This window comes from Ostrea edulis, chromosome 2, assembly GCF_947568905.1.
Source record: "Ostrea edulis chromosome 2, xbOstEdul1.1, whole genome shotgun sequence".
Lineage (NCBI taxonomy): Eukaryota > Metazoa > Mollusca > Bivalvia > Ostreida > Ostreidae > Ostrea > Ostrea edulis.
Window position 1 is genome coordinate 104,339,228 of NC_079165.1, and position 27,023 is coordinate 104,366,250.

Below are 27,023 nucleotides of genomic sequence, written 5' to 3' on the forward strand. Positions count from 1 at the left end.
GATGGCATATCAAGATACCTAGTATCAGATTTTGTCATATGTGCATTGGTAAATTAATCAGATATTTCAAACAAAGACGGAGTTCCTTAATATATTTTCTAAAGACTTTAATTTTCAGGTTACCTGCAATCAAAAGGTATAAGTAGTTGACTTCCTTAAGCGTGGTATCTCAAAATTAATGGCATATCAAGATACCTAGTACCACTCCACTTCACATGGATAGTTGTAAACTCGTCAGATATCTAATACAAGCACAGGGTTCTTTAAGATATTTATGAAAAACGTGAAATTTCAGGATACCAGGAATCAAAAGGTATAAGTAGCTGACTTCCTTAAGCGTGATATCTGGAAATTTATGGCATGTCAAGATACCTAATATCACTCTTCTTTACTTTGATAATTGTAAATTCGTCAGATATCTAATACAAACTCAGAGTTCCTTAAAATATTGGTAGAAAACTTGAAATTTCATGTTACCTGCCATCAAAAGGTATAAGTAGCTGACTTCCTTAAGGGTGATATCTGAAAATTGATGGCATATCAAGATACCTAGTACCACTCCACTTCACATGGATAGTTGTAAACTAGTCAGATATCTAATACAAGCACAGGGTTCTTTAAGATATTTATGAAAAACTTGAAATTTCAGGATACCAGGAATCAAAAGGTATAAGTAGCTGACTTCGTTAAACCTGATATCTGAAAATTGATGGCATATCAAGATATCTAATATCCTTCCACTTCACATGGATAGTTGTAAATTTGTCAGATATCTAATACAAACAAGGAGTTCTTTAAGATATTTATGAAAAACTTGAAATTTCAGGTTACCAGGAATCAAAAGGTATAAGTAGCTGACTTCCTTAAGCATGATATCTAGAAATTGATGGCATATCAAGATACCTAGTACCACTCCACTTCACATGGACAGTTGTAAACTAGTCAGATATCTAAAACAAACACAGAGTTCTTTAAGATATTTATGAAAAACGTGAAATTTCAGGATACCAGGAATCAAAAGGTATAAGTAGCTGACTTCCTTAAGCGTGATATCTGGAAATTTATGGCATGTCAAGATACCTAATATCATTCTTCTTCACTTTGATAATTGTAAATTCGTCAGATATCTAATACAAACTCAGAGTTCCTTAAAATATTGATATAAAACTTGAAATTTCATGTTACCTGCAATCAAAAGGTATAAGTAGCTGACTTCCTTAAGGGTGATATCTGAAAATTGATGGCATATCAAGATATCTAATACCCTTCCACTTCACATGGATAGTTGTAAATTAGTCAGATATCTAATACAAACAAGGCGTTCTTTAAGATATCTACGGAAAACTTGAAATTTCAGGTTACCAGGAATCAAAAGGTATAAGTAGCTGACTTCGTTAAGTATGATATCCGAAAATTGTTGGCATATCAAGATATCTAATATCACACCACTTCACGTGGGTAGTTGTAAATTAGTCAGATATCTAATACAAATACAGAGTTCCTTAAGATATTTGCGAAAAACTTGAAATTTCAGTTTACCTGCCATCAAAAGGTATATGTAGCTGACTTCCTTAAGAGTGATATCTGAAAAATGATGGCATATCAAGATACCTAGTATCAGATTTTGTCATATGTGCATTGGTAAATTAATCAGATATTTCAAACAAAGACGGAGTTCCTTAATATATTTTCTAAAGACTTTAATTTTCAGGTTACCTGCAATCAAAAGGTATAAGTAGTTGACTTCCTTAAGCGTGGTATCTCAAAATTAATGGCATATCAAGATACCTAGTACCACTCCACTTCACATGGATAGTTGTAAACTCGTCAGATATCTAATACAAGCACAGGGTTCTTTAAGATATTTATGAAAAACGTGAAATTTCAGGATACCAGGAATCAAAAGGTATAAGTAGCTGACTTCCTTAAGCGTGATATCTGGAAATTTATGGCATGTCAAGATACCTAATATCACTCTTCTTCACTTTGATAATTGTAAATTCGTCAGATATCTAATACAAACTCAGAGTTCCTTAAGATATTTGCGAAAAACTTGAAATTTCAGTTTACCTGCAATCAAAAGGTATAAGTAGCTGACTTCCTTAAGCGTGATATCTGAAAATTGATGACATATCACGATACCCAATATCACTACTTGCCATACGTATCGTTGAAAGTTAGTTAAATTTATGATATAAACACGGAGTTCCTTAAGGTATTCACACGGATCTTGAAATTTCATTCTACCGATAATCAAAATGTATAAGTAACTGATTTCCTAAAGAGCGATATCTGAAAATTCGTGGAGTACCAAAACACCACCTATCACTTCTTGCCATATGTATAGTCGTAAATTCGTCAGATATCTAATACAAACATAAAGTCAAACATAAAGTTTCTTACGGTATTCACACTTATGTTGAAATTTCAGGGTAACTCGAATCAAATTGTAAAAGTAGCAGATATCTCAAAATGGATGGTATATCAAATGATTGAAGGTCTGAATTCAATCCGTATCACTTTTAAAGTAAACACTCAGTTGAAAAAGTTTATTCGTATTTTGCATTGCAATGCTATGTAATTGGGGATAATTGAGCATGAAATTTCATACGACTCCTCGTCCTTTTTAGAAATAAATCTGATAGATAATAATTTTCAAACTCATTAACTTTTATCTGGTAGCGAGCTATCAGTAATTATAACTTTTATATTTTGTAGTAGCTGGCTACGAGTAGCTAACTTTTCATACTTTTAGTAGCTGGCTACTAGTAACTGGCTACTAGTAGCTAACTTTTCCTGGTTCAAGTAGCTGGCTACTAGTAGCCAACTTTTCTCTTTTTAAGTAGCCAGTTACTAGTAGCTGGTTACTAGTAGCCAACTTTACCGATCTGAAGAAATACGCAATGTTAAACTCATTCGCTTACATTTTCAATTCGTATATTTAAAAAAAGGCTTTCAAATTTTGCTAATGAGATTTTTTTTAATGCAAACTAGAATTCATTAGTAATTCTAAAATTAGAAATTTTGATACTCCTTTTAATTAGAGGGTAAAAAAAAATATGCCCCTTGAAATCAGGCTTTAAAGGGACTGGTTCACGATCTTTGATAAAAATATTTTTCATTTTTGATGTTAAACATTAAAATTATAACTCATTTAATGTTGACAGCCAAACTTTTGACCTTCTGAATGCAAGAATGAAAGCAATATATTAGCCTTAAATCTGTGTTATGTAAACAAAGACTCGAGTCTTTATATGTAAACAAACAAACAAGTGAAATATTGATTTTGTAATATAATGCATCTTCATTTTGCAGAGTCACAAATTTTAACTTTTAGATGACACATTTTACCCCAAAAATTGATTGAAATGTGAAAGATAATAAACTTAGATCGATATCCATTTCTTTTGAAAATTTTGTAAACAATAGCATACCGCAATCTCTGTATACAAAACAAATAATAAACTCTCTATAATGAGCTTCTGTGATAATGTATAAACTTAATTTTCAGGTGAAATCTTTCAAACACATTAGACAGTAGATTTTGATCATTAAAAATGAAAAACAAAATTTTGGAGAAAATCGTGAATCAGTCCCTTTAAAACGTCACATGTATTGATATAAATAAATAGCAAATGAATTTGTCAAATTATTTAAATATTTGAGTAAAAAATGGTTAATCTTAATTTTCCACAGGTTAAACTCATTCGCAATTGATCAAAGATGGAATATTTTTGCCATATATATTACCTGTTAAAAGGAATTTGTGTTTCACTGGGGGAATTTCAAAAATATTTTCCGTTTTCCTTTGCGTTCTTTAGTGAAATGGCAAAATTAGGCCTATAGAGTTACAATCTCTACCCAGAGTTATCGTTCCCGCTAAGCTCCACTAGTGAGAGATTGATAGAGTTTTGTCAAATAAGTCAACATTTTTTTCAACAATCAATATAAATATCTATATTGACATAAAAAGAAAATTTTAAAATGATAACTTAAAACTGATCGGAGGGTATGCATTGTTCACAGTTCTTTACATACATACAGGTGTAACTCTACATGCTTTGAAAATCCGGAACAAGATAGCGGATCCGTCCACATTTTAATCACGCATTTAATTTCCGCGCTAAGTGATGACGCCATGTTGTAAACTTAGAATGTGATATCACTCACGAGTTAAACTGGAATTAACCTGTGTTTACAAGATCTAAGAGATGAAAACCTATATATAGGGGTAAGCTCACAACAATGGGTGATTTAACAGCTGAAATTTATCGGCATTGTGTTGATATATTTTGACAAAGACTATTTGAATTGTACATGCTATCAAAAGCTCAAAAGTTACATTGAAACAAAAATCCGATGTCTCAATAATTCTGAGCAGTAGTTTTTATTATCCCTACACAGTTTATCTAAGGTATTTCTTTTTCTCTATCTGACGTATTATGTGAAATTCATGAGTGGTAGTTAATGGATTTATGTTTACACGTATGGTAGACTGGTAGTGCCTTTGTGTCATTGAATGTCCAACATTTTAAATGTGATTTTCTGAAAACGTATTACGCAGTAAAAATGTTCACCATTGACAATTTAGAGAATGATGTATTTATTATAATACAGGAAAGGTAATGAAAACATTTTAGTATTTCTGAGATTTATTTTACACTTGTAAGCATTTAATAACTAGGCTTAGTTCTTTATCATTACATAAACATGATAAATGGTTGGAGCTAGGGCTGAAATGATTCATTGAAATATTGTTACTGTTCAATTTAAACACTCGTTTAACTGTTAGATTCATTGCCTTGATCTTCGGTTCAATACGTTTTTTAAATCAGGATTTTTAATCAGGTTCAGTAAAACACATCTGGCTTGACATGTACTTAAAAATTTACATGCATAAGAGATAAAATGGTGTCCGATAATGGTCAGACTCTTCTTAGCATCAAGTCTAACAAAAACAATAATGAATACAGTTTAAATCACAGAGCAAACAGGTATCTTACAGTACTGTTTGGGGGTTTGGAAACACTTTGCTTGTAAAATTGTGACTGTGAATCTTCGTAATAAAAAATCATGGCATAAGTATTGCAAATCGTATCTTGAAGGGGGCGTAGCATTTCAGCCCTAGCTGGAGCCATATATGGAATTTCAATTCACTTCTCTTTCCAGTTAAAAAAGTTTATTCTAGGCCATGGAGAGAAAAAAGTGGATTTGAATAATTTGAGAAAATGATTACACATGTTATTTGAAACAATTTAACATAGAGTTGGCGAAAGACGCTGGACTACCAGATATTTCTGGTAAATTTTCAATTTGTTCGGTAGGTAAAACTTAGAAACTCATCTGACAAACTGTCTGGTAGATATTAACAGACAAAAAAAGGATCATATCTGCATTGTTTATTGGCTTTTGTGCAAACAAAAACTTAGTCTGGTATGAATAACTTGTTTTTATACAACAAATTTGCTTTCCCAAAATTGTAAGCCCACTCCGAGCATGTACTTTCATGTCATTCTACTTCTGAATGTGTGGCTTATCAAATGGTTGAAAAATTGTAGTTGAGACGTAAAAAAGAAAGTTGAAAGTGTAAACACAGGTGCTTGAACAGTTTGTCAATATGATCGCATCTCTTTCTCCCCCCTTAGTTTACAACAAAATATTTAAGATTTAGAATAGGTTCCGGGGTATATGGTTATATACACAAGCACCTATGAGCAAAAAGGATGAAAATCAAACTTACTACAACAAAATTGATAAAGTTTAATTCCTATGTGGTCAAAAACTAGAGAACTGTTTAACACAAGTTAATGTTTTAAACTGTCACACTGAAGGCTTGAAAAATCAAAAAAAAGTGAAACAATCTCAGTTTTATTTTATTCTGTCTGATAAATTTTTAACTTATCTGGTAGATTTTCTAATTTATCTTTAATCTACAGGACATGATGTCTGGTAGTTTTTTTATGCTCTTTTGCCAACTCTGTTAACAAGTTAACCATCCTAAGTGAATTAATAGAAAATTCTTGGTGCATTCCTTTTGTCTCAGACTGTTGTAGATTGTAAGATGATAATTAAGATATTTTTTGTATTTACAGAACAGTTCCGAGAAAATAGAATAGAGAAGAAAATGTTTGGTGCAAAGCCTACTTTCTCTTTTGGATCAGGCAGCGGTAAGGAAATAAACTAGATATCTTTATAGTAATATCAGGACATAAAATCAGTAGTTTAAATCTATAAAAATGTTGATTTCTTTTCAGCCACTTTTGGAGCAAGCACTGCTGCCCCCTTTGGTTCTGGTAAGTGTATTAGATTTTATTAGGGTATGTTAGAATCTTCTGTGATATTAGTAGTGTGAATCAATTTTCATTTGCGTGAAGTTTATTTTCACGGAAGACTGGGTTATCAATGGCTTGAACGTAAAGTTCTCATCAATGATTCTTAATATACATGTGTTAAACAAATTTAATATTCTGGAAGATCATGTCATTGCTGTTGAATCTGATGTGGCAAGATTGTGGGGGGAAAGCTATACAAATGTATGATATTTACAGATTTATATACTATATATACTCACCTATAAGTCGAACTGCGCATAAGTTGGAGACCTGTTTTTCAGAGAAATTATTAGCAATTTCACATTGACCTTCTTATTGACTGATTAAATCGACAATAATGCATTAAAACATTGTCAGATTTCACAAGTAGTAAGTTGTCTGGCAATAGATAAAAATTCTTGACATTAGTATGTACGTACAAGTCAGGCATAACGTAAGCCTTCAGAGTCAAAATTTTACTCCCCAAAAACTAGCTTATATACAAGTTTATATGATACTTTGAATTGAAGACATAGATTATTGATGATACTTATCTCTTAAGGGAACACTTCTACCTTTGGAAATGCAGCCAATAAATCATTTGGACAAACACCATCATTTGGCACTCAGACCCCAAGTACAGGAGGTACAAGTTTATTTGGGCAGCAGACCACATCCCAAGGACCAAGTCTGTTTGGACAACAGAACACAGGAGGTTTTGGCAGTACCCAGTCATCAGGATTCAGTGAGTGAATATTTTTCTACAAGTCAAATGATATGACATTTATGATATTTTGATTCTGATTAGATAAGAACTTTGTAAATACCAGTATGTAAATATTGTTTTGAAACTTTTGATTAATTGTATCTTGCTTACATCTCTCTCGGGAATTTTTCACTCATATGTTGTTCTGAAACAAATTATAAGAAGTATGATATATTTTTTCAGCATTTGGTGCCACACCAACTGCAAACACTGGAGGCAATCTCTTTGGCCAACAAAATACAACGCAGACTAGTGGATTGTTTGCATCACCAGTGTCAAACACAAGTTTTGGTGCCAAGACTCCAGGATTTGGAGGTAAAATATTGATGTCTGAATGTGTACATATTGTAAGTGATGGTTTGTAAAATATTATTATTTGCAAAGGAAAATATGACTAATATAGTTTTAATTCTTGTCTTATAATTTTCAGGTTTTGGAACTACTAACACATCAACAGCTGGGGCCTTGTTTGGAACTAACCAACAGAATACTTCTTTGTTTGGCAATCCAGGTGCTAGTGCAGGTAAAACTGTAGTTTAGAAATAAAGTCTTTCCAAATTTCTTTTTGTATTCTATCATCAAAGATTGCAAATACTCTGAATCAATTTAATGATTGATGTTAATATGTCTTGCCCTAAAAGATGGTTTCAATATTGTTAAAGATACACATTTCTGTGGTTTTTATAGGCTTTGGTCAAGCAGCCCCAAATGGTACTACTGTGAAGTTTAATCCTCCCACCAGCCAGGACACAATGGTGAAAAATGGAGTCAGCACCAATATCAATACACGGCATCAGTGTATCACAGCCATGAAAGAATATCAAAGCAAAAGTCTGGAGGAGCTCAGAGTGGAAGACTATTTAGCTAATCGCAAGGGAAAACAAACTGCCACTGCATTTGCTACTCCCTCAGCGTCATCAGGTGCCTTGTCTTTATTACAAATATAAATGCTTCGGACTGGTAGAATTTGTTCCTCCTGAATAAGATTTTCTCTACAAGCTTGCTTCCATCACTGTTGATATATATTGGATATACAAGTATCTAATGTGTTTATAACTTGAACAGAAATATATTGGGTTTGTCATTGAGTCGTTCTGTTGATTTCAGCCTTTAATGCAACTCCAGCATCCACAGGCACCTCTTTGTTTGGACAACAACAGCAGCAACAAAATAACACTTTATTTGGGCAGAGTAAATCCCTGTTTGGAGCCTCAACAGCCACTGGAACATCTGGGTTCTCGGGGTTTGGAACCACCACATCTACCCAAAGTTTGTTTGGCCAACAAAATCAGCAGACTAAGGTACAGATTGGGTTCAAAAATATATTCAACGAAAAGTTCATTATCAGTTGCAATATTGTTGAAAAATCAACAATTTACAAGTCCGATATCCACAGTGTCAGTTGGCAGTTCTCTTGATTCTGAATCTTAATCTTGAATCTTATTCATTGCATCTACATTGCAAATAATAATGAAAAAGGTTATTCAGTTCAATGCCATGGATCTGGAAAGGTTTTTTTTCCCAGCTAATTTTGCTAATTTGATCAAAATATGGGTAATTTTGTTGTTTATTGAGATACACTGTATATTTCTAATTCAATGAATCTGCAAAATCGTGAACAATTTATCAATAGTGTATGTGTAAAAGGTCTGTTGTTTTCCAGCCTCTATTTGGAGCCACCCCGTCAACACAGGCCTCAGGTTTTGGGACAACCAGTGCTGGATTTGGTAGTTTTGGTGCAACCAGTTCCGGATTTGGGACTACCAATGCTGCTGCGGTAAGTCTTTCTACATGTGAATGGGTTTTAGACCTATGAAACACAAATGTAAAAAAAAAAAGTGAATTCTATTTAATTCATTAATGTTTAAGAAATAATATTTTTGGCATTTATTTTGCTGATAAAGTGCAACAGTGTGCAGGCGAAATGAATAATTCGTGGTAACATTTTATGAAAACTTTAATTTGCACAGTGGGGTGATATCTGCATACACATTTCAAAATAAAATGTACATCAAATTATGTTTTTATTAGTTAAAAGTATAATTTTGATGTCCACATTTTTTTTTATAGTGACGTCAAGTTGGAGTGTAAATATACCTCTATACATGTGTTTGTGAAATTTGATATATATCAATTTCGACTTAAAATTGTCTCTGGTGACCAAAAATAATGGGACGATCATTTGGCGACCTGTGTTTTTCCCTTCCGAATCTTGTAAATGAAAGAATTGTTTGAAGTATGAGCTAATACTTGTACAGAGTCTTAATTGTGAAAGAGTTTGACGAAAGCATTTGGTTATAACATCTTATTCTGTTTACTTGAAGCGCTTAAATGATTCAGATTCAATAGACGCACGATGGCTGCAAAAAAAAATGAAAATGTCTTTGGTAAACCAAGGGCTACTGATGAATCGGAAACGGGGTATGGCGATTCTTAAACGCAGCACGGGGAATCGGTGAAGGAAGATAAATAATGTGCATTCAAAGATTTATGTTTGAAATTATATTCGTGGTTTCAATGTGAAAAGGAAACGATGTCCATGTACTACGTGTATTGCAATGCATATCCTATGATTGCAGGCAAGACGGAATCCAAATCGCAATCCAGAAACTTTATAACTTCATAATTAATTTTTTTAAAAGTTGGTTTTCTAACATTTTATTGTAATATTGCCACTAAAATTAGCAATTGGCCACCAAGAAATCGATCCACTTAAGAGAAGTAATTTGAAGCCCTGTGTATATATATTTTTACAGGGTTCCGGTCAAGAGAAGTAATTTGAAGGCCTGTGTATATGTATTTTTACAGGGTTCCAGTCTCTTTAACACCAAACCAGCTTTTGGAGCTACTACCACCACTGTTAGTGGTTTTGGAGCACCAGCCAGTAATTTGTTTGCCAAACCAACCACTGGACCCAGTCTTTTTGGAAATACTTCACAGCCATCCACCTTTGGTACTTCAGGAGGATTCTCCTTTGGAAACACAGGAGCAATAGGTAAGGAATGTGGATCTCCGTACAATGTGTAATGAGGTTGATATTCTATGCTGTTGAATGAGGAGACATACACTGTATACTGTCCATTCAATTGATTTTGGGATTGGCCAGGTTCATCTAAGGCCATCATTAAAATTTTGTTTGTTTGATGTACTCCAACCCACATTTTTCAAGTCGGGTAGGTAGGTCGTTTTTTTTTTTTTTTTTTTTTTTTTTTTTGAATGTCGATCATGACAATCAGATTTACAAATTTACTGATGTTTTCATTAAACACATAACGCTGCCAGACAGAATATAGAGTTTAGAACATTCATTTTATAGACATTGTATATAATACACGTATATATAATACACGTAAATCTTCCATTGTCTTCTGAAATTTTCTCAGGACGTTTTGTATTCGGCATGGATGAGGACCTCTACAGTTGTTAATAAATAAACATCCCTTTTTATTACCACCCATCGATTCTTCTATTTGTGGTTTGACATTCATAATAGTAATCACTTAAACACTTTAATGTGATCCATGAATATCCAAGTGAATTACATGATGACAGCAATTTACAATCAGTTTTAATATTGCCCAATTAAATATAATTTTAATGCCGATTTCCCCGCATCTTTCAATTTGTTGTGACGATCATGTTCCATTCGTGCGTCTCAGTTTAAGAGCAAAGTAAAAGTGCCTTTCACCTATTAAATCGTCATCACATTTAAATAATCCCATATCAAAATTTTATGCGTGCTTTTTCAGAAATATATATAGACCATCAACTTGAACGCAGACACTTGGTCCGCCATAATTTTGGTGCGCTATCTCAAGTGATTTTTGATTTAAGTAATGTGGCTTTCAAACTTTTGTACACAAATACGATCGGGCCTCGATGGGGGAGTTTGTAGCTTCTTGCTCTATCTTGTTGGTATATAATGTGGTAATTTGAAGCAGTGATGCAGTGTATTTGATCGTTCATATAGAAAAGTGTTTGAATAATTCCCGGATTAACAAATGGTCATTATCAAAGTGAAAGTAGAACCGAAAGATGCCCAAAGAACATTTTGAACAACTAGTCCAAAAAAAATGGCATCAAGTTTAAAACTAATTCGAAGAATGTTTACTCTCCAGGGAGCCAAAAAAAATTAAAATTTCGGAGTGTGGAAAAAACGATTGGGTCGGAACAAATTTCACGGGTCGGTCAGAGTACATCAAACAAATCAATTTTTATTTTAAGCCTAACTATTGTATATTTTGTTTCAGGAGCAAACTCTGGTGTATTTGGAGCCAAGCCCACATCTTTTGGAAACACCAGTACTTTTAATTTGGGTCAGACTTCAGGTTTTAACCTCAATAAACCATTTGGTGCCAGCACAGGGATGGCAGGATTTGGTCCAGGTAGAAATACTACTTCATTAATCATGTATTGATTTACAAATTCACATACAACTGAGCATTTCATTTTCAATGTTAGACAGCAAGTTAAAAGAGTTTTTGAATTTATGTTGATTAATAGTATCTTCAAGATGATACATGATCTGTATATTTCTTGACATTTCAGGTTTTGGTTTAAATACCAGCTTATCTCAAGGTGGAGCAACAACAACATTAAGCACGTAAGTGTTTGTAGTACACATGCCTCAAGTTTTTACCTTGTGTTCCATATTGTCACATGCAGAGCGTAATATTACAGTTACAAATAATGTATATGTTTTACACAGATATAATTTTCCTATTGACAGGTCAGCACCACATGCAGCACCGGTTCCTAACGAGGTTCAGATCAAACAACAGCTAATGGCACTGGCCAGTTCACCATACGGTGATTCACCACTGTTCTGGAACCTTAAACCCGTAAGTACCAGCTATGAATGTGTCTTAAGATGAACATATTTACAGTATTATTTGATTTTGATTTAATTTATTGGTAATTTTATTAAGTTTCCCAGCCAATAGAAGATACACTGTACATGTTTTGTTGTTGTTGTTTTTCGGCCCATCTCTTTGAGGCAAAAAACCTTAAAAATAACTTTGCTCTATAAGAGAGAGACTTTGATATTTTGTGGGTGTATTTTAAGATTAAATACATAATGTATTACTTGAGGAAACAAGATTATAACTTTTACCACCCTCACACTGCAAAAAGAGGTATACCAGAATTTGAAACTGGTCAATTAAAGAGTCAATTTCTGGACTCGATCTCTTAAAATTTTATTGGGGTCTCGGTGATTGAGTTTTCACCTGAATATGATATGCTGTGCTGTCACCAGGGGCATTGGTGTATTGCAAGCATCTTGTTTATCTCAATATTGATATCTGATATTTTTTCAGAGTGACAAGAAAAGAGAGGAGATATTAAAACCAACAAACCCATCAGCACAGAAAGCAGTTCTGTCTAATCAGTTTAAAGTCAGTGCACGACCTACAGCCAAAATCAAACCCAAATCTCTACACAACATGCTGAACGGATCAAAGGTAATCCTCAATTCTTGGATATCATCAGTAGTTAATGAAATTGGAAGGAAAAGTTGTTATTTTAAAATTGATTTTATAAGTTTTGTACTATATTTTTTTTAGACACATATGTTTGAGGGCCTGGAAGATGATGATTTCAGTGGCGGCAATGAAAGCTTTATGCCAAAGAAGAGCATAAAGAAGTTGGTTATTCGCAAAGGAAACTCCAACTCGAGTTCACCTAGTCGTGCCTCTTCAGTGCTTGGGGAGTCGGAAAATCAAAGCATCAATGAGCCAGAGGTCACACAGAATGGAAACTCATTGTGAGTCAATTATATTGTATCTTACTGAGGTATTCTGATCTTTTTAGAGACTTCATATTGGTATGTAAATGAATGTTTAAGTTATATTTTAATTTTTTTTCCAGTTGTTTACATGACCGACTGGAAAGGGAACAGACAGCCCCAGAGGTTCATATTCCACCAAAATTAAATATTGAAAGCTTTGATGACACCATATCTCAACTGAATGTACAAAAACGTGTTCCAATAACGTCAAAATCTCCTGATGACACTGATCTCAGTCTGAATCAAACAGTAGATGAAAGCATTGAGAGACCTGTAAGTCAAGTTACTGTTTAAAACGATATTAGTTTAGTTCATTAATCACCTGTTTCAGACTAAAGTTACTGGGTTCTTTACAAAATGTGTTCTTTTTTTTTTTTTGAATATCTAAAATGTTTTTATTTAAAATTCACAGCTTGAATACTGTATGTGTACTTATGACAGCAAATGTAGAATTTAATGCAACTGGCATCGTTGTGTAACTTGAATATGAAATTAGCGCCATGTTCAAACATATTGCATTAATAGAGAATTTCATATTTTAGTAAAACATAACTGAATGCTTATGTTTCAGAAATATGAATCCCAATGTAAAATTAAGTTAACATACAGTATACACTGTACGTTTAGAGGCTCAATGTTGTCATTTTATCACTTTTTTTCATATTTCAAAAGATATTCATTCAATGCTTAATTGACATCTCAATTTCGTTTGTAGACCACGCCCCCTCCACGGAACTTGGCAGGCATAGTCCTGACTCGGCCTGGATATTACACAATCCCTTCAGTAGAAGAGGTGTGTGAACAGGTGGATGAGAATGGGGACTGTTTTGTGGATGACTTCACAGTGGGACGGGAGGGATATGGAAACATTTTCTTCCATGGACCTATCAATGTAGCCAACCTGAACCTGGATGACATTGGTAAGAAACATGAAATAGGATATTACATGAATAATATACTGGGTATTGTGTTTGTTAATTAATTCAGCACTAAAGTTGTAATTATTCTAAAATAAAAAAAATTTGTGAGTACAGTTTTATGTGATGAACAATGTGTTTTACAGTGCACATTCGTCGCAAGGAAGTGATCGTATATCCAGATGATGACAACAAACCACCTGAGGGGGAGGAGCTGAACAGGAAGGCAGAGATAACCCTGGACTGTGTATGGCCCACAGATAAAACGACAAGATCCTACATCAAGGTTAGTTTTACAGGGTCGCAATTTACGAGCATTCTCTGTCGCAGTAGATTTACAGCGTCGCGGAGAAGAGGATTGTGATATTGATACTTATGTGTGTTTTGTAGGACCCAGAGAGATTAAAAACTTTGGGATACCATGAGAAGATGGAAGAAATAACTGCCCGTATTGGTGGGCGATTTTTAGACTACAGACCAGAGACAGGCTCTTGGGTGTTTGAGGTAAAATTTACAAGTTTTAAAAATGTATCATGATGACTCTTAAATGATAATTACTGTAGTAGAATTGTGTATAATTTCATGTATTTAAGTAATAAGATCAGTCTATTTCGATAAAGGGAAAATGGCTTAATTTATAATTTTTGCTAATTTCTTACAGGTGAAACATTTTACCAAATATGGTTTAGAGGAGAGTGATGAGGAAGACTTGTCTGCCCTTGCTCAGTTAAAGGCAACGAGTCAGGTTAGTACCTCCTCATACTAGAGAGATCCACACCCCACTGGACCAGTGAATCCACCCACAATGGATGGTCATCTCTGGATCTCAGGGGAAAAATCTGTTAATTTGCCAGAAACTGTGATGACAAACATGAACTCATTGTGAATACTATATAAATGTATGGGGGAGTTGTTCGCTTTCATGTTTTTGTTTGTAAATAGATATGACAGCACCTTTTTATTACTCTATGTAAAATCAGATTCCTTTTACTTTGTGTTAAATAAGCAGGCTTCATTTTGCATGTATTTGTAAAGGAATGTTGGTGGTTTGTAAAGCCTAGACATGATTTGGTGTGTTGTTTTAGAATGTTGGTGGTTTGTAAAGCCTAGACATGATTTGGTGTGTTGTTTTGTATTTATATGCACATGTTAGTTACTGTACTGTGAGATTCACACACTGTAAATATACATGTACGTAGAACTTTCTTGTATAACACATTACTGATGACAATGTATGCTGTGTTTTTAATGTCATAGTATATACAGTATGTAAACAGCATCCCCACTTGAATCAGTCACTTACAGACATGAGATTGTTCCAATATAGAGACAGATATGATGAAAATATCATGTAGATTACTTTGTTGTCTTTCCCTTGTTATTGTTCTACACATGTTTGTACAATACATACATGTATATTTTCCTGTATGTATGTGTGTATATATATATATATATATATATATATATATATATATAAAAACTGATGCAGTATATGTTCTATTTGATGACTTGTCTTTTAATCTACTTTCTATTTGGTTTTGTCAACAAATTTAAGTTTCATACTTAATATCAATTCATAATTTCATCTTGACTCCGATGATTAATATTTTGTATTATTATAAAAAATATTGGAGAGATAAAACTGGCATCAAAGTAATTTTGTTATATACAGTAGTTACTTTGGAGACATTTAAACTCTTGTTGACCAGTTTTTGTGAATTATTTTTCACATTTGTTGGGATGCAATTTTCTGGATATTGTTTCTGTACATTAAAATATTGTTTAAATTGTGTATTTTGGTTTGAAATTTGTTGGCTAGGGGAACCCACAAAAATTGAGCCTCCATGAAATGTAATTATTCTAAAGTATTTTGTCCTCTACCAGTACATGCCTTGTTACATGTATATGTTCACCAGATCCTTTAATTTGACTTTTTATCATGCTCAATTCGTTTTACAGTTCATGTAAATCTATATTATTGTTGAACTTGTGAGAAAAATAAGCTACATAATTACACTAAACTGGTAGAGGATTAAAAAGGTGTTTATATGATTTTGTAACTTTCAGTGAAAACAATAAAGCTATATCAAAGCATTGATTTTGTTCCCTTTAAACTGATCTGTTGTGTGTAGAGGAGTGGACTGAAAAAGGAACGTGTTTTACTCACTGGAAAGTATCCATACAGAGAAGAGAAAGGGAGACTATGCACATCAGAGTTGATGGACTTTAGAGTTTAAGAAATGCTATGTTTATATACAGTTGTAGTGAAATGGAATGTTTATTGAGCAGACAAATGTTGCTTTGGATTGGCAAGGTGGTTGATGTAGAGATCTGGGGCCAGTTGCACAAAAGTTCAAGATTAACTGACAGCTAACTTCAAGTTAATGCTATATAAATGTTCAAGTTGATGGCAAGTTAACTGTCAGTTAAAGTTAACTAACCTTCGTGCAACTGGATCCTGGCATGCAATGTTTTGTTTTGGATTATCTTTTAAAGTAATTATCTTGCTGTACATGTATGTTTAAGATGTTTAGAATGTATGGTGGTTTCAAGTGAGGCAGTCATTCTGCACTAATTTGAGAGATAATGCAAAGCTGAACATACTATGAATGCCATATAGTGAACAATTTTGGCTAGTGTACTTATAGCATTGAAATCCAACTTTGATTTAAGGACTTTAAAAAATAGAGGTGTAAAAGCCTAATTTGTATATATTTATAAGATAAGTTTATTCCAATTTATATAATTAATGGCGTAAGCAATTTTGGCAACCAAATTAAACTCTGTTAGTAATCAATCTGTATACTTGATCAGAATTTTACATTTTAAATTCCCTTAAAAATTACATGAAAATCATGTGAAAAGGTGTTAATTCCTTGTTTTTTGAGAATTTCGTAACTTTGATTAGTAGAAACAACACAATTTGAATTGTATGGCGTATATGCTCGTTATTTCCTAATTTGTACATTTTTTGTGAATCTATAGAAACTTCAGAAGAACGGAAAGCCTATGCCTCCGTCAGTGGGAGAAAAGAAAACTCCCAAGTTGTCTGTAACGAGTGACATACCCGCCCCACCTTCTCCAGACACAGCTGTCCCTATGACAGAGGATGATATTGAAGGTCTCACTGACATTAATCAGGAGACGGTCCCAGACAGCATGGTAGAAGACTACATGGGTATGTAATAGGAAGGCAGTCAATTTTGGGATTAGTTGAGATAAGGTCAACAGAAATGATTTGTTGCCAAATGCAAAATACACCAAATTATAATATATTTTTTTCAACACTCCTGTTGCACCCTAAATTAATTTGGGAATCTTTTTTTTCTAAATTCTACATATACGACAAACTTTGTATACCAAGCAAGTTCTGTTTGAATTATCTATGTGACACCGTGGCTTGTATAGATTGTCACAATGGTTTTGTGTAGATGAGAGTTCTGAGGATGTCATGGATGATCAGCCCTCTTCCCACAGACTGGCCCAGAGTATGGGGGTCAGTGCCCACAACATGCAGGTCATGAAGGCATCGTTTTTCCAGGAAGAGGAAGCGCCTCCAAATCAAGGTAGAATATTAAGTAATTAAATTGTCCACAGATTCATCAAGCTGTCCATAGCAAAGTCAACCTATCGACGACTAGAGATTATGTTATTTGGTGTTTTGGTTGGAGTTCATGATCCATGCCTTATGCATGCTTCAGTCAATGAAAACTAATTAGCATAACACTTGTAGGCTTATTCAGGCTTTAAGTTTTATTTGTTATTTGATTTTTATTTTACACAGATATGTTGCAGTCTCCTCGTCTGGATGGAAAGAGGCTGCCTAGCATGTTCAGTTCAGCATATAAGAATTCTATAATGTCGCCCGTCAAGCTCTCGGGTGTTCCAAAGAATGCTAGTATTGAAAAAGAGAGAGGTATATGAGTTTTTAATGTCCTCACCTCTCAAAAATTTCTCTCGAAAAAAACAAATCCACGTTTTTTCCACAATTACTGTGGAAGTGGTTAATTGCGCATGGGGGAATTTTTCATTAATTATGCAATGGGATAATAAATTTAGAAGTTTCCATCACGCAAGTGCTGATAGAAAACTTAATCAACGATGAATTTCTCTGAAATTAGGTATAATATTAAAGTTTTAACAATATACACATGAAAACAAAGGGTTTTGGGGAAGTTTTATTTTTAACCTAATAAGTTTCCTGCATTGTCCTAACTGAAATTGAATTTTTTAGTATGAGAGAACTTGAAATATTTTGTACCTATTCATTTTGCTACTTTTATCAGTAATGTTGGACACTGGAAATGGCAGACTTAACCACCCAGCAGTTTTGTTTTTTTCCTGGACAATTTCACAACAGTGTTTAGATACTTCGGCACAAATAGTAGAAAATAGTCATCACTTTACTTTTGAATTGTTAGGAGCCTTCCCACCTCGAATTGTTACCCCAGAACCAATCCGACCAACCAAGTCCAAGTTCCACATGCCCCCTGTAGATGAGCACTTGCCCCTTCCCAGTGGGATGAAATCGGATGACTTGCCTCGCCGGATTGTGGGATCCAGAATCCCCAGGCCTATTCCAGATTTTCAGGAGTCTGCAATGTATGATAAGCAGGATGTCATAGTAGATGCCGCATTATTCCATGGGCGGTCATTCCGTGTAGGCTGGGGTCCGGGGTGGACATTGGTACACCCTGGGGTAACAATCGCTGAACAAGTCACAGGTTTGTACAATATGATGATAACATAAAAAAAAAATCATCAATAAAAAAAACTTTCAATCTCACTATTTGCTTAACTTTGAATTTCTTACATTGTAGATGCAGAGGAAACTTCGTTTTCTGTTTTATCCAGTTCCAGAAAAAAGAAAGTTGGTCCTATTCATTGGAATGTTTTGGTAGAAAAATTGGATGTGACATCTTACTTCAAACCTGAGGACCCAGTTGTAGTGGTGAGATACTAGATGACACATAGATTGAGCCTGTTTTGGATAAATATTATGTTTATATTGATGATAACATTTAATTATTATACTAATGATGACATTTACCAATCTATTACAAAGATAAATCTTTGTAATGTGTACTGTGAGTATATAAAGAAGTCTGTATTGTGAGTATAAGAAGCCTGTATAATTGAATTATAGAGAAAGGATTACGGTACTGATAATAACCACTAAATTTGCTTCTATATGCTTGTGTGTGTGTGACAGATAGACAGATAATAAAGAGGAGGGTCAACTGACAGACACACACGCCATAACTTCCTTAAGTTTCAGCACCGTAGCTTTATTATATCGTCAAGGTCAAAGGTCGGGGTCATGTTTGTCAGCAATTTAAATCTTGGTCATAACAAAAATATAAATTATTGTGTTTCTGTTAATATGAAAGTCAAAATTAAGGTAGGTTGGTAAGAAATGAATTATTTTTTTCTCAAACTTTATTTTAAGAGTAGACAAAGAAACATCCAGAATTCTAATCACAATCTCCATATAAGTTACAGATATATTAACCTATTGAACATGAGGGATAATTTTTCACTATCAATGCAGCTGTTGATATGCTTTGATATAAGTTGATATAAGTTGCCTATGAAGTAATCACAAATGATAATTCCAAAACAATGTTTATTCAGTAATCTCTTGAACAATATGTTTCAAAAAAATTCTAGGGTATGGGGTAAAATTTGGGTTTGTTGAGTTAGAAGGAAATGAAAGGTCAAGCTTATTGACTGTAGATGGTCAAGGTCAGTCACCTAGTTAGATTTGCTTCATTTAAATTCGGCCATGTTTTGAGGCATAGTGTTACGCAAAGACATCTTATTTACAGTTTCTTTCCAGTGGCAACAATGAATGACACATTTTCCTTAAAATGCTTTTGTTTCTATCAATGCATGGTAACGTATTTGGTTTTCAAACATATTTTTGTCAAATTTTAGGGTAACCATGAAGAGTTGCTGTCCATACAACTTGAAAACTCAAGGAGGGATGTGGAGGAGGGATGTCCAGTCTTTGCCCCTGTTGACGGGGAGGTTGCCCTTCAGCATATTGTTAACCGAGTGAAGCAGGATAAGGAAACTTCAGGTAGGCATTAGTGCTATCAATGTTGTGTACATATATCTGAAAGATATTAGCATACAAGGTACCTAGCAGGTCACTTTAAAATCATAATTAAAATAAGTTGATTTTGGTACATCGAATATTTGTGAATCAGTTGGTTCTTTAATTTATGATATAGAGGGACACCCAGACTTTGCCACTGTCAGCTACTTGGAGACTTTATGGAACCTGTGTGCTGCTTTGTTTGGGAATTTACCAGGTAGGTATATTTTATAGTTCTTCCAGACTTACTGGCCCATTTTCAACCAACCTCAACTCCGCATTGTGTAAAGGGGGATCAAATTCTAATAAAACACTAATGATTTAAGAAATAAATGTTTGGTTGGATTCAATGAGCTCTTAATAGGCCAAAGTTTTTTAATTTATTGGTTTATGGATTTAAAAAAATTTTTTTTAGGGTCGGTCGGGAGAAGAAAAAAATAAAAATAAAATAAACATTTTTAAAATCTATCGTTTTATTTTCAATAAATCATTAACATTTAATTTCGTGAGTACAAATAAACAAAATGTGTATTTTAAAAACATTAGATAAAAAATTCTTTAGAGTGACTAGTACGTTATGCATTTAAAAAAAAAAAATGCAATTTCAAATTCAGTGTATAACTATTACATGTATCTATGTTACACTTTGGTGGAACATAAGCCGAGAATGTATAAGGTCATATCTCTTTGATGTTGTAAAGTATCCAGTATCTATATAATGTTGTTCAGTAATTTTGCTGTATATGCTCAATAAGATTTTACATTTACAAATTGTATACATAAAGAAAAGAAAAAATAATATAAGCACTATTACAATTGTATGTAGTAATTCCATTTTTAATTTCAAAATATTTATACCCCCATGAAATAATTTTTAACCCCATTTTTCCCAAATAGACATGCCCATGGAATTATCTACCACCTTTTTGAAAGAAATGTTTCTTGTTTTTCTTTTTTATTTGATACTCAAATTCTTTCCACCACTACACAAGGTATGCTAATTTACAAAAAATATGCATACCTTTCTGAGTTTTATCTGGTCAAATTTTTACAGGCATTTGTTATAATATCAAAAGCATCTAACAATTTCTCACTGTTAGGATTTTTGACAGCAGAGATGCACGTACATGTATTCAAATACATTTATTATGACATGTACTGCTGTGGTATAAAGTCACTAGTTAGAATAATCTAACTGTGTATCGGTACAGGCCCTCACCACACTCAAACCATGCAGGTCCGTAGGACATTATCACTTTAACGATAGAACATCCTATCTAGTAAAGTCGCTAACAACTGTACCTTCCTCTCATCTTTATCGCAATTCACCTTTGAATTAGAACGCTTTACCCGATATAGTATTGCGTTGTGTGACGACACAATTGAATGAGACGATTGAACAATTTGAATGACATGTTTGATGTAATACAACAAGAGTTTTCATTGGCCGATTACAGCCCGCCCACTTTCTCGAGCGGATTCAGTGTAGCTGGAGAACTGTACATAGCTCTCTGAAAAGATCCACCTCTTATAAAAACCTTCGATTTACGGGTCACAAAAAGCAGCGGACGGTTGAGGCCTGAAATCGGTGTATTCTTGTGTTGCTGTCTCATAAACTCAATATAAAAAAATCTTAACACATTTTCCTACTATTTACTTGCGTCCAAACATACCTTCAAATATTCATTAAAGCCACACACCACCCGAAAACTCGCAGCTTCAAATGATTTCATTTGTTGACGTAGCCATGTTAGGTAGCCGGTCAATTCGAACTCTTGCTATTGGTATCTATTCATAAAATTGGTTGTAAGTTATGTATTCGCTCTTCATTTATTATCAACACGAATAATTAATAGAAATTAAAACATTTTTGTACCAATTTTTGTAATTAGGTAAAATAAGCTCTAGATGAACGAAAATGCTACATAAGCCCATTAGATGGAGATCGGTCGGCGCGGCCGCTCATGACTAATGAAAGCCGCACTGCCATGAGTTTAGCTTTTTGAGTAATTATCATTTAATAGGACTGGGGTGGTATATTATTTAAACAATTTAGTTAAAATATTTGTGGGGAATTAGTACACATCTAGACACTATTGTGCCAATATGGAAATGAACCGGGATTCGAATTGACTGGCTACCTAACATGTCTACGAACGAAATCATCAAAAGCTGTGATCGAGTTTTTGGGTCGTATGGGGCCTTAATAAATATTTGAAGGTATGTTTGGACACAAGTATAGTAGGAAAATATGTTAGGAATTTTTTTATATTAAATTTATGAGACAACAACACAAGAATACAACTTTTTCTCTTTCTTCCTTTGAAGTTTTTCTCCATCTAGCATCTGGCCGTCATGTTTTCAAATGCTAACTACTCCTGTATAAGGGAATTTGGGCGGACTTATACATATGGACCAATGAGAGTTTCTGTTGCATTTCGCAATTGTATTACAAACAGATTCAATTGTGTCGTCACACAACGCAATACTATATCGGCCAAAGCGTTCTAATTCAAAGGTGAATTGCGATAAACACCCAAATAGCACTGCATTTCGTGTTATGTTAGCAGCAAGAATACCGCCAATTGTATGAGAAATATTTATTTCTTAAGAAATAAAACTTATAATTCTTTGTTTGATACATGCATCAAACAAAGAATTATAAGTTTTATTTCTTATCATTTAATTATGTTTTTAAGATAGAAAAACAAATAGTTTCTCCCATCAAAAAGCTTGAATTAACGTTTCTGAAATGGCGCGTAGGAATACATATAGGCAAGAATGAAAACAAAAACAAAACGGCATGGCTGTGCGTTCAGGTCAGGAACAGTTACTGTGCAGATTTAAATGGATTATACGCCAAATTAAAGGTGCAATGGTTAAAAGCTGAATTAAATATAAAGGAAGATAACAAGTGGTGACTGGATTTATGCTGCATCGTGTTGGAGGAGACGTTGAACACTGGTTGTGTCGTTGGAACGGTGGAATGCAATTCGGCTCCATTTCAATATCAAGGAAAACGTTCAAAACACACTCGTTGACTGAGCCCCATATAACGCAGTTCAATTTTATTGATATTTACCAGATCAGAAGTCGCCACTTGCTCCGTCATGTTATCGATCTCGTAAAGCAGACGATTCATACCGGGAACTCGTGTAATCTGTCTACGTCATCAAATTGACTATTCTGCCATGTCATCGCCTATCTATGTTGTTTCTTTAAATTAATTTGTATTTTATTCATATCTTTAGTTGTGCTAATTTTTGATAGCAATGAAAAACAAAAATCAAACAAATACATTTCGTTATATATAATGCTTGTGTGGAAAATCCCGTTCTATAACTAGCGCTAAAATTAGAACGGGGAAGACGCATTCCAGAGAAAAGTAGTCCCGCGTGCTTAGTGCAGATGAACTCCGAACGAAATTTAGACAGAGAAATCAAACGAATTTTTCAACCAATCAGCATCGTTTATAAGTCATCACTTTAAAAGTTATTAAATGATTATCAATTCCTCTTTTTTCGGGATGAAATGCCATCTGGCATCTGTTTCGTCGACAAGAACGATATAGGTATCGTTACTGTCATCGTGTGTGGCCATATCTGTTTACATGGTTTTTAAAAATACGGAATAAAGATATTTCGCAAAACGAATAGTGATTACCAAATTCAAATCAATAGGTTTGCGTTTCATGATTTTCTATTCGTGAAATTGAAAATGCATTTTATTTTTATTTTCGGTTTGACATTTTGGATAGAATCGGCAGAATTTTAAAAAAAAGTTTTGGTTTTTTTTTTTGTTTTTTTTTTTTTATACGATTCGCCAGAAATTAGGGTTGGCGGATCCGTAAACCAAGAAATAAAAAAAACCTGTGGCCTTATTTTTGAAGAGTGTTATAGCTTTGTTAACATAGTGTGGACTAAGAATTGTTCATGAGGTTGGGAGTGTTGAAAGTTTGTGGGAAAATTTGAAATATTTTCTTAAGGTTTTTGATTTTCACTGCAATATTGTAAGGGGTGGGTGGTTTTTTGAAGTTTTATATAATAATATCAAAGAAAAGTCTACCTTTCAAACTTGAAAGGCAACTTAGCAGTAGAGATATCATAAAAACTGTTTTATCGACTTTCAAGGGCATCAAATTTTGTCATAAATAAGTTTCATTGATTTGTAATGCTGTGGAAAGACAGATACGGTACTTTCTTTATGAGCAATATTTGTACTTTGATGACACAACTATGAAACATCCAACGCACCAGAAAAAAATGTATTTAATGAAATATGACGAAATGCAATATGCTGTATTTATGGTCCTGATAATGGTTGTAAATTATCTGTAAAAAGCTAGGTAACTAGTGAATGTCATAGCCTTTGGTCTTGTGTATTTCTAGTTTAAAGGCCCTTGTTATCCGGTAACCATTTGTGCTCAGGTTAAAATTGTTATGCTGTGTTCCAAGTGCATGCTAAATTTACAGGTTGTTTTACAGATGACAAAATAAATGTCTATGAAAAACAGCATGCCAGACGTGAGGCAGTGTCTAACTGGCTGTCATCCACTGCAGGTGATAAAATTAAGAAGGAGATTCAGGCAGCCAAATACAAAGTAGGTAGCTGTAATACATAGAAACATAGTGTTGACCTGCATACTTATGCTAAAATGATAACGAAGAGTGCGACTACACTTTTTAAGATGTGTGTAACATTTTCTGATTTTTTTTTAACAATAGCAAAAATACATACAACTGATTTGTTGTATTATTTTGAATACACACTCCTCACAATGTGTCAGCTGCATATTGACTTTTGCCTTTATAGTCATAATACCTTTCTTGTCTGTTACAGGGAAAGAATCACCTGCCATCTCTGTTTGCTCACCTGACGGGTCGACAAGTAGCAGAGGCCTGTAGTCTGTCTCAGAGGAGTGGGGACACACGACTGGCCTTGGTTATGTCGCAGTGTATGGGAAGTTACTACCCTAAACAGCTTCTGGACAAGCAGCTCAATGAATGGGCTGAGTTAGGGGTGAGCACATGTAGTATACAATTCATAATCTCATTGAAAATTTAGTAGCAAAGGAGCAAATTTCCCCAAAAAGTACTGAAAACCCAACAAGAAATATCTTGTATTTGTCATTTAGTGAAAGTGTGGTGATATATAGGTTAATAAGTTTATCAAGACATTGCTCAGTGGGAAATCTATAGTGTGCTTAATGTCATGTATTTAACATATCATCTGTTTATCAAACCAAACTTTCTTCTGACATTTCATCTGTTTATCAAACCAAACTTTCTTTTGACATTTCATCTGTTTATCAAACCAAACTTTCTTCTGTTTATCAAACCAAACTTTCTTCTGTTTATCAAACCAAACTTTCTTCCAACATTCTATGCATTTACCGCATCACATTTTCTTGTCCATTTCAGATTGCATTTTAATTCTTGTCGACTTTAACTTCCTCAAATTGAATACTTAAACATTATTAATGAATATTTTCATCACTAAATTTCATAACAGGAACTGCCCTGTCTATCACTTCATCCAACAATCTGTCTGTGGGTGCAGTCATATATGACCATTATTTAAAAAAAAAAAAAAAAAAAGAGTCACTAGTTACACAAAGCTTGCTTATTGTCTGATTATGTGTCATTGCCCAACCTCAAGACCATTCTAATAAGTCAAGGTCACTTGGATAAAATAAGTATTCTAACAATGATAAGATGCTCACTCTGGTAAAAAAAAAAATGTCCAACAGAAAGGCTTTAGACAACATACAAGTACTATGTACAAAGGATGTGCATGTCAAGATCTAGCTGCAATAATGTAGCCCTCTCCCGATTTTTTTGGGGGGGGCTACAACTCCTTAGGATCTCCTGAGTGATTCACTCCCGCAACATTTTCAATCATTCTAAACATTTGCTGACTTTCTTTACATAAATAAAATGATATTCTACGTTTCTTAGTCAAAATATAAATTTTCAACCTACAACATATGATTTGTGAGGCTCTCTTCTACCATTTTCAACAATTTCGATATATTTCAATTTCTCGATTCATATTTGTGTGCCATGATTGATGACTGAAGTTTCAACTTCCGATTGTCAAGTTATTTGCATATGCCATATAAGGTAGTATTTACATCAATGGACAAGTACGAAGGAGAAAGCTATTTTGTAGGTATTAAAAAGATTTAGATTTAATATCAAGTTAAAAAACAAACAACAGAGTGTAAATTCTTTCTCCAACCATAAGATTTCCCTTTCTTTGTCGGAATGGCTCGAGTAACTACGTTTTCGCACAGATTGTCTATGTTTAGGTTTTTCAGTAGATCCACCTACGAGATCTCACAATAACAAGCATGGCGGAGCAGACGAAGAATTTTGCATGCTGTACTTGATGTTTAATGAAAAACACCTTTATTAGACATGCCCGAGAACAAAGTTGGTACTCCTTTTGGTGTAAACAACATTTGGGACTAATACACGGAGCTTATTATCGGTTATTTATAAAATTATTTTGCACCATTACAGAGATCCTATGGAATTGTAGCCCTATCCCGAAAACGTCAAAATAAAATAAAGATCGGCTAGGGCTACATTATTGGAGCTAGTCAAGATCTTACACCTAGTCATGTCGACAATGCCAAGGTCGATGAAATGTTGCAAATTTTTGTCTAGAGAGCTATACCATTTAATAGGATGTCTGGAGAAGTTTGAGAATGGGAAAATCCACGAAGATTACAAGCATTTTATATATACATGTGTGTGTGTGTATTTGTGTGTGTGTATATATATATAATTACAAAAAATTTCGCCTGCAAAAAAATACCTAATAATACAGCATATTTGTAACTCAGGAACCTACATTCATGTGGGAACCAAAAATTTATTTTGGCTAATTGTGTGTTGACCCTCCATCATAGTCATTTACATGGTGACAGGTCAAGGTCACAAGAAAAAAAAAATCATTGTCTAGTTTATGACTTTGGTATGTAATGCTTGAGTTTTAGATGGTTTGTTATTCAAATATGCTGTATTTCAATTGTGCTCCAGTTCAAAGACCAATCTATTTTTGAATTTGTTACAGGTATATTTCTTTAGAAATGGTAGTATTCCTCTAAGCTTTGAATATTTCTCAGTATTGTTTT

General features: G+C 33.9%; 1 protein-coding gene across 6 annotated transcripts in view; it reads left to right on the plus strand.

The window, feature by feature from the left end:
- The window catches only part of LOC125678738 (nuclear pore complex protein Nup98-Nup96-like), a 44,095-nt gene that overhangs the window by 9,771 nt on the left and 7,301 nt on the right, over positions 1-27,023 (plus strand). Inside the window, exons 2-30 of one of the 6 annotated variants that reach the window (XM_048917406.2) lie at positions 4,045-4,231; positions 6,093-6,167; positions 6,255-6,293; positions 6,874-7,056; positions 7,261-7,392; positions 7,508-7,600; positions 7,765-7,998; positions 8,185-8,378; positions 8,741-8,854; positions 9,886-10,072; positions 11,328-11,462; positions 11,626-11,680; positions 11,807-11,918; positions 12,396-12,539; positions 12,642-12,841; positions 12,946-13,138; positions 13,581-13,785; positions 13,929-14,068; positions 14,173-14,286; positions 14,444-14,527; positions 16,768-16,960; positions 17,214-17,348; positions 17,567-17,698; positions 18,204-18,506; positions 18,603-18,733; positions 19,720-19,864; positions 20,019-20,099; positions 24,367-24,482; positions 24,722-24,901. In XM_048917406.2, coding sequence (XP_048773363.2) covers positions 6,125-6,167; positions 6,255-6,293; positions 6,874-7,056; positions 7,261-7,392; positions 7,508-7,600; positions 7,765-7,998; positions 8,185-8,378; positions 8,741-8,854; positions 9,886-10,072; positions 11,328-11,462; positions 11,626-11,680; positions 11,807-11,918; positions 12,396-12,539; positions 12,642-12,841; positions 12,946-13,138; positions 13,581-13,785; positions 13,929-14,068; positions 14,173-14,286; positions 14,444-14,527; positions 16,768-16,960; positions 17,214-17,348; positions 17,567-17,698; positions 18,204-18,506; positions 18,603-18,733; positions 19,720-19,864; positions 20,019-20,099; positions 24,367-24,482; positions 24,722-24,901 — 4,017 coding nt within the window. In that variant the 5' untranslated portion in view covers positions 4,045-4,231; positions 6,093-6,124. Of the gene's footprint in view, positions 1-4,044; positions 4,623-5,174; positions 5,301-6,092; positions 6,168-6,254; positions 6,294-6,873; positions 7,057-7,260; positions 7,393-7,507; positions 7,601-7,764; positions 7,999-8,184; positions 8,379-8,740; positions 8,855-9,885; positions 10,073-11,327; positions 11,463-11,625; positions 11,681-11,806; positions 11,919-12,395; positions 12,540-12,641; positions 12,842-12,945; positions 13,139-13,580; positions 13,786-13,928; positions 14,069-14,172; positions 14,287-14,443; positions 14,528-16,767; positions 16,961-17,213; positions 17,349-17,566; positions 17,699-18,203; positions 18,507-18,602; positions 18,734-19,719; positions 19,865-20,018; positions 20,100-24,366; positions 24,483-24,721; positions 24,902-27,023 lie in introns of those variants that run through there. The other 5 variants (XM_048917409.2, XM_056155885.1, XM_056155884.1 and 2 more) reach the window with 5 other exon arrangements.